The following is an 8,767-nucleotide window of genomic DNA, read 5'->3' on the forward strand; positions in this document are numbered from 1 at the left end:
CCACTCTGGGTGCACCAAATCGTCTAAAATCAATTAATTTTCACTTGTTGGGGACTAGTGTACATAACAGTATTTACTAACCTAGAATATTGTACTCGCTTAAATTAAAGACCTTATTTTTTTAAACACATTAATGCAGACATTAACATGTGGCCAACAATATATTTTTTCAGTAATATTTGTACTCAAGATTTGTGCTAAGCAACATTATAAATGTAATATCTGTAAAGAAAGTTTGATTACAATTATGACGTTGCCACATGTTCAGAAAGGTCATCGAGGGGTGAAACACTACCTGTGGGCAACTGTACATAAATAAATAACTGTAGCTGCTCTACTTGTATTTGTATTACTATATTATTAACTTTATTTATTATGTTACTTAGTTTAATCTATAAATTAGTTGGTGCTTAGTGAAATAGTGTTATGGTTTTTTATAATGACCTTCAGTTGATCGAGAATTTCAGTTATCTGAAATGGCTCTGGTCCCAAACATTTTGGGTTTTTAAGTGCAACATACATAACATAATACAATACAGTACAGTACTGTACTGTATCAAGAAATTTAGCTAATGTTCCCTATTTTGTTTTAGGAAATTAGAAGTAAAAATTTACTACATTAATGTTGTCCATTTTTTTTATTCAGTAACTTCAGTCTGAAAAGAGGATCATAAAATAGGCTGTTATAAAATTATAAGTAGAAAAAATACACCGTCTTGTGCAGTCATATTAAATAACACTTGGTTTCAACAACTCGCTTCATATACCGGTATACTTCAAAGAAATTAGTGTGAGATCTTAAATCCTAAAGCGTTTCTTAGCTATAAGGCAAACTGCATTATGTACAAGTATACAGTACAATACTAGAAGATGTAACTCTAGTTGTCATAAAAAATCATTAGATATGAACTGTATAAATAACATTTACTTTATTTAGTATGATAACTTTTAGGTAAATTGTATGTATTATACGAAGTAACCTAAATTTGTGCCACATTTTTATGCAAGTAAGATCACAATATTTACCTGACACACATACAGTACAGTACAGAAAAAACACAGAAATTTAGAAATCACTTATGCGCAGTTTTAGAAAAATGGCATCTTTAAAAAAAATGAATACAAAACTATCAATTCATTGCTGATATTTTTAGAACACAGTATTGTACTAAAGATTATTGTTATTATTATTTTTTTTTAGTTTCCTGTATTTGCATAGAATATAGTACTACTTGCCACCCCTCATAGGCCAGTCATGTTATCTCATTGAACCATAACTTTTCATCACCTGTTTAACAATCAGAGGAGTTTAAATTTATATTTGTTGTTTAATAAATACTGTACTAAAAGACTCGAGCAAATTAAAATCACATCATGGGTAAAGTGAAAACTGTAGATGACTTAACTAATAATTTTGTGGATCTGTGGTTGAGGCACAGAGCCATTCACCTTAATGTTTCAATAATTGTAGAGATTCAATTTAGTGGAGCACAGCCATTAAACAGAATATCCTAAAAACAATTTACACATAGTATTCAATATCACTTAGAGACAATAAGTCACCCCATGCCACAACACTGTCAAGAACTTATACAGTATCTGTAAAATGAAAGTGAAAAAAGACATACAATCTGTGATGGTCCTGTAAATAAGTAACAAAGACTCACAATGCAAACCAACCAAATCTTACCCAATCTAACTAATAAATATTGCAATACCATGAAGATAAGTAAGATGTAGTTTGGTTGATTTGTTTTGTCTGTATAGTAAACAATGTACAATATGCATGCCTATTTTGCCTTTAAGTGAAGAGCCAAGTATCAACGAGTAGCCTCTGTTAGTTCTATTAATCATTAAGTATAAAACACACTGTCCAAATATAACTGAATTATGTGGTTCTGCTTCACCAATCACCTTCATCACTATCATTTTCATCATCATCATCCTTGTAACCACGAATGGAGTTCAGCAAAACGTCTTTCACTCTTGGGCCGCGGGGATCTGACTCCAAGTCTGTTTTGAACCCACCAGTGCGAGACAATATCCACTCCAGCTCTACAAAAAAACAATGATTAAGGAGATTAATGACCACCTGTAAGGGACTGTAACCACACTCTAAATTAAAAGCATTATAAATAACTGTTCTTCCTATACTGTACTGGTATTCAGATTCGGTACATCAAAACATACAGTATTTCACAATCTCTTTTTAGGTAACAAACTCACATCATTCAACCTTTTTTATAGCATCAAAACATCTTTCACTAACTTTCTATGTAATAATAGCAAGTCTTGATTTTACATTTCTCATAATTCCTTCTTGTTCATTGATTCCATAAGTGCTACAGTACTGGATTGCCAGAATCAAGTGCAAAACAAACTCTTCCTCATTTGCTGTCATTCATTCTCTTGAGCTGCACTACCAAATGTATTACTGTATTCTGTTATTGTATCTCCTTCCCAAGTTACCTCAATTAGTGTATCCATGTCCCTTCATATATAACATCCGAGCATCACAGATCAACAGCACATCCACTTCAAATCCCTCCCAAGTTAAAATTTCCAAAGACAAGGAATCCTAACAATGTAATCACTTTTCTGATCAGCTTAACTCACCTTCATACTTAACCCTGTCTCCACCAACTTCGGCTACTCCAATAAACTGCCGCTTCAATTGGCCCTCAAAGTAGACAAAAATGGCAGGAAGGTTACGATCTTGGAAATTTGGGATACATGTCGTGGATATTGACTTCAAAAACTTTACCTGGAATTGAAAGTATTCAATAGCATTTTGAGCATTTAAAGTATAGTTAGGACATACACTTATATGTATTAAAGACTTTTCAGCAGAGTATCAGTGACTTGCAATATAATAATTCATTCCTAACTTACTTGGGTAAAAAAATGGAACAATGCAAAGTGTGCAAAAAATCTTCAAACTAATGAGAATTGAGTGTGTGGTGCTCTTGTCTTCTGTTCATTAAAGTGAAAACTAAAGTTGATGTATGTACAGACAATCATTACATACTGGTATACATTTTGTAAGGACTTATAGTGTGAATTTCCATAGTTAATCAGTAGGCTTATCCCTTATAGGATTTTATGCCATAAAGACCTTTTTCTCAGAATTTAAATTTAATGTGACTAAATATGATGTACATCCAGAATAACTCTCAAACACCAAAAAGTGACCTTGAAAAGCCATAGATGGCGAGTAATTAGCATTGCAAATAGGGCTGGCAAAAACCTTTTTTTTTTTAAACAAATACATCATTTTGCTAATATGTAGGATTTAATAAGTTTTAAGTATTTTTAGCCCTTTATATAACTTTTTAATATGCTTTTAATCATAAACATTACATTCAGGATGATTTAGCAATTATTAATATGCTTTTCCATCTCAAAAAATATCACTGAGAAAAGGCCAAATATGAAAAACACAATCGTTGATCAGTCATCCAGACTCATCCTACATCCTACATGCTTGCACGGATTTCCAATGTGCGGACATGTACCAGTATGATATACCCATAAAAAATGAGACCCCACTGTATAGGTATTTCCACAAATTTATACAGGAGTTTTATGGTCATGAGGAAATAGAATTAATATTTAAATTCATCCATTTTTATGAACTGTATATAAAATATTTACATGTAATATATGTACAATATCATACCTGAGGATATTTGGCTGCCAGTCTTGAGATGTGTTGATTGATGAGGTCACAGAGGGGAATCCCTTGTTTGTACAGGTGTAGGAACACCCATATACCAGGACCTGCACTATTCACTTTCTCTACATAGTCCTGAGCACTGATTTCTCCAACCTGTTTAAGTATACAATTCAATATTTAACTTATGTCCTCAATACTTGTAATATTGCCATGATGAAACATTTCAAACCATTGTAATGTTGCCAGGTTTTGTTATGGATTTCACTTCCTATAAAAAATAAATTTATATTACTAAGAAAGATGCATTAGCATGAAATTATTAAAAATGAAAGTTAATGAGTGTGGTAAAATTATGAATGGCCCCAAAACCTTGTATCAATGTCACATAGTCCATTAAAATAATAGAGAGCAGTACCCACAAAATATGGAAACACCAAAGAATTATGAATTGAAAAATACATTAACTTAGTCTTTCAGACCACCACACAGGCTGCAACTCATCCTTGGGGTATGCTACACACTCGAGTCAGTCCTTGATTAATTAACATTCAGCACACAATACACTGTAGAGATGGAGTTCTACAGTGTTGTTTGTTTAGATTTTTTGTATGTCCAGGTAGTAATGATGAGTGTAAGCATAATAGCATTGCTGATAAAGTGAAGCAGCCACCGCTACACCTCTGCATCTGGGTGTAAGCAGATCACCTTATAGTTTTGTTTTTTGTACGTTACTGATAGGTCATGTCTTTGTTTTTATATTTCATGGACCATCAATACAGAACTACAGGTACTATAAATGTTCACACAATGGGGAGCTTTTTACACCAACTCTTTGCTCTGACAGGGAATGATGATCATATTAAAAAATGGGTAAATTATAAAGATGATCACCGTTGTTGCAGGATAAAAGGTGCCCGTCATCTATTTACGGCCACTGGCGTTTAAGGGTTAATGTGTATACAATACTTTCATTTTCGAACAGTTTGTAGTGTATACTTAGAAAAACTATACCCCACAACCACCCCCTTAGTTTCTTGTAATAGCATATTGATCATATAGTTTTAATTAAACTCATTAGTGTTGCACGTAAGATTATTATTATTATTTTGTTTTTAGATTTATTGTTTCCTTTTCAAACATTATTAAAACATGTTTAGTGTCACTTCAATTATTTCAATGGCAGTAACTGGGAAAATCCACTTCAATTTAAGGTCAACATACAATTAGAACAACCAGGAGTGCTTTTATTTCATAGTTCAGTAAATTCTCTGCAGAAAAACTCTTAAGTCACTGATCAAACTCACCTCTCCCACACTAGTCCATTTAACAGGAGTTTGCATTCAATGATCATTCAAAAAGACAGTGAAGAATTAAAAGAAAAAACACTTTAGCTATTTTCCTATCATTTGTTTTTCTATCACCCTTTAATTTTCATTATACAGTGCGAATCATCCACCGTCAGGAGTGCACCATAGTCTTAGTCATCACGAAGGTATAGAAAACAAAATTACATTATCAAACGAAGATAAAAAGATTTACTTACCTCTCCAAATTTACACAATTCAGCCTCGGCTTTCATTTCTGCGATCCTTTTCCGACGATATTCAAGAAGAATGACCTCATCCTCATCATCTTCCAATTCATCTAACTCATCTAAAGATAGCTTTCCTAATCTTGCATCTAAAAAACAAATGAGAGAAGTTACAAATTACCTAGTACAGTACAGTACCACCCCCCCCCCCCAAAATCTTCCCTCATAAAATACAGTCAGCACAAGTTTGAGGCCATCGAGCCATGTTACTTTAATACAGACCTAACATGACAAACACTTATAACAGCCTTAAGCTTTCTGGACACTAATGTACAAGTTTCAGGTGCTGCTGTATATCACTTAAGTTTGTATCTAATGAGAGTTGGTCAAAGAAAATGATTGCATAAAATCAAGTCATAATAATCATAATTGACAAAATGTATGATGATTTAATTCAATTTCCTAATACTGTACTGAAACACCCTTTTCATAAATGTTCTTTTTATGCTGCTTGGCTGAGGTAAGAATTCAATCTTTCAACTGTACTACATTTTGGGAAAATATTCCAAAGTTTGATGAGATGTTAAATATTGATATTGAAACAGTTCATTTAGCCAGAAAAACACAGAGTGGACAATAATAACAATAGTACTGACATGGCTGAGCTAATCAATAGCCTGAGCTCTTAGTATCATCTGGATTAGTACATGTAACAGTGTTAGTAAATACATATTTGAATGTTACCACAATTATCACCTTTTTTAACATTTATACTATAAGTATATATACTGTACATATTTTACCAGTATTAATCTGGTAGATGAGGGAAGCAATACAACATGGTTTGTGTTAGGGTGAAGCAAAGGAACAGACAGTCAGGATAATGGGTTGACGGCAAATGTATAATTACGTATTGCAGTGGTAATTTCTATCTACCTGACAATATATGATATGATGTAATGGTTTTGATGGTAAGGTGCTATAAAAATATTAATGCTTGGACAATAGATATTTTTAAGAGATGATTTAAAGGAAGGCAGTGTAGTCTTTGTTCAGATGGGTGGGGGGTAAGTTATCCCATTCATCCAGTGAAGGCCATTAGATCCCAGTTTCCATTAATAAGTGAAGTCAGACTCTGCTTTTTGCCACGATTTCAGGTTAACATGGGTGATGTTCCTGTCATACCTGCACTCTGCTTCTCCTGTATGGTCTGCTCCAGCATCTCCGTCAGAGCCTCCTCCGTCACCTCTGGTTCCTTGGGTGGCAAGATTCCTTTTTGCCGAAGAATGTCGTTCCATTCTGTATCTTCTTCAGTGTTCTGGAAATTATTACCATACAATAACTTAATTTGTACCAAAGAAGGATGTGACAATATCCAAAAAACACTTAACAAACTAAATGAATCTACTGAAGCTAATTAAAACTTATCTCGTTTATGCCATAGGTGATAAGTTCAGTCTTAAAAATCAGGATGAAATTATTTTTTGGGGTACTTAGTATTAATGCTTGTAAAAATCATTCTGTATTTGGTATTATTTTAGTTTCAGTCATCCAGGGAATCTTAGGAATTGGGTTACATTAGGTAGATTAGGTTAGATATCCGAAATATGTTTTTCCGATGGATTTTGATTTGTTTTGAACGAACTGGACCATCATATGTCGTAAATCACATAGTTTGGATCCTTAACTACACAGATGGCCAAAACTCAAATTTTACCAAGTACATTATTTGGAATAATGAAAACATATGTGGTCCACACATAATATAAGTAGTAAGAAAAAGCCACACTTTTTTCCTTGGGTAATTTCTCTGAAGAAATTCGTCAGGTTGCTGCTAAGACTAGACCACTCTCATCAAATATTACCCTAAACTTGCTTCATTGATATCCATTATTTTAAAGTTACACCCAAATGCCCAATTAAATTCTATTTCATTGTCAAAATTACAGTCATAAAGTCGTACCCATAAATTAGCTTTAATCCATTTATCTGTAAAGTAAACAAGGTCTGAACTCAATTAACATTAACCCGAGGGGGATAGTTTATTGGGCACCCCCTTACATCCTGTGCAAGGTGAGGCGCAGAAAGTCCCTGTGGAGGATGGTTAGTGACCTAGTTCTAATGACCATCAATACCTGCCTAGTTCTAATGACCATCAATACCTGGTTCCTAGCCAGAATCAAATATGGTCAACTTTCACTGGCTTAATGATTTGGGGGATACATATAAAATTTTAAATACATTATTTATCCAGTTACCTGCATTTTGGATGGTCTTCGTGTCCGGGTATGAGAGCACTAACAGGCCGAGAACTCACTAATTATAGCCCGGGGTGACGGTGGCACTCCTGGCACTCCTGGCACTCCTGGCACTGTTTACACTCAGTGGATAAATCAGTATTACCAATGCAGTTCGGAACCTTTTAATGTGCTAATGTTGTGACAAGGCTGACGTGGCCACTACAAATATTTTTTACCTACCTAATTTACCTAATGACCACCACAGCTAAAGGTGGTTCATATGCAGAGGAAAGGAGGCCAGTAAAATAGGTTGAAGTAAGCTAAGTAAAGTGATCGCTCTTCATGCTAGTGATTTTGTTAGTTATCTCCACTCTTGGTCTCAATCGCGTACATTGGTAACATTGGCTCTCATTCCTTCTTGCACTTTCTCGAAGTCTATGTTTATATATTCTGATTTGCCTTTACCGTCATTATGCTGTCTTTATAAATGTATTCAAATGTAAGCGTAATAATTTAATGGAGAAAATATGTGAAATAGTTCATTATTGAGTATTAGAGGATGTTAAACAATGACAGCTAAAGTCGCGGGAACTTCAAGTATCCAAAGGTAACCACTTTACTTTTTCTTTTATCCTCTTCGCCACTGATCGGCTCGTTAGCCGCCCAGGTGATCGGTCACGTCTCTGTTACTCACTGTTGGCAAGTACTGGGCATGCACCGGCTCCTGAATGTACCTGAACCTGCTCCAGTGTTGGTCAAGTCTTGTCTTGAAAGAGCTCACACTCGGTGCCGTCACAACACTCTCTGGTAGGTTGTTCCAAGAGTTCACAACCCTCACTCAGAAAAGGTTGCCCTCATAGTTTTCTGGACTTGCAGCTTCTTCAATCTTGAACTGTGACCCCTTGTGGGGCGAGCGTCCGCCAGCTCCAAGTAAGGACACTCGACTGAGTAGTGCCCCCTGAGATGCTTATACACCTCAATTAGGTCACCCCTTGCCCGTCTGTAGTGTATATAAGCTAGGCAAGTTCAGGCGCTCCAATCTCTAAGGGTAGCTGAGGTGCCGAAGTGCAGGTTGGTACCTGCACTCGGTTGGTCTCTATAATATGATGGTAACACCTTTAAAGTCATTCAATTAAGTCATTAAAATCCCATATTTAAACTTATTCATAAGACAGTTCATGTACGTCGGTTTTATCTAATGCCATAAAAGAAATAAAACTTTTAAAGAGGGGGACTTCTTTACTTTTATTGGGTTGTAAGATATTGCAATTTTTTACTGAAGTGAACTTTATTTTATTTTAGCTTCTTCGCCACTGATCG

The 8,767-nt window shown here is 34.8% G+C and overlaps 1 protein-coding gene across 1 annotated transcript; it reads right to left on the reverse strand.

Annotated features, from left to right (window-relative positions):
* Positions 1–619: 619 nt before the first annotated feature.
* Positions 620–7,641, reverse strand: LOC121855228 (viral IAP-associated factor homolog). The gene is made up of 6 exons (XM_042350098.1): positions 7,466–7,641; positions 6,393–6,525; positions 5,220–5,356; positions 3,680–3,829; positions 2,617–2,764; positions 620–2,055 (listed from the first exon to the last, which is right to left on the reverse strand). Exons 1-6 carry the CDS (start codon positions 7,469–7,471, stop codon positions 1,904–1,906), a joined length of 726 nt encoding a protein of 241 aa, XP_042206032.1. The 5' UTR covers positions 7,472–7,641; the 3' UTR covers positions 620–1,903.
* Positions 7,642–8,767: the final 1,126 nt, after the last annotated feature.

Source organism: Homarus americanus, unplaced genomic scaffold (genome assembly GCF_018991925.1).
Source record: "Homarus americanus isolate GMGI-L3 unplaced genomic scaffold, GMGI_Hamer_2.0 scaffold60559, whole genome shotgun sequence".
NCBI classification, from domain to species: Eukaryota; Metazoa; Arthropoda; class Malacostraca; order Decapoda; family Nephropidae; genus Homarus; species Homarus americanus.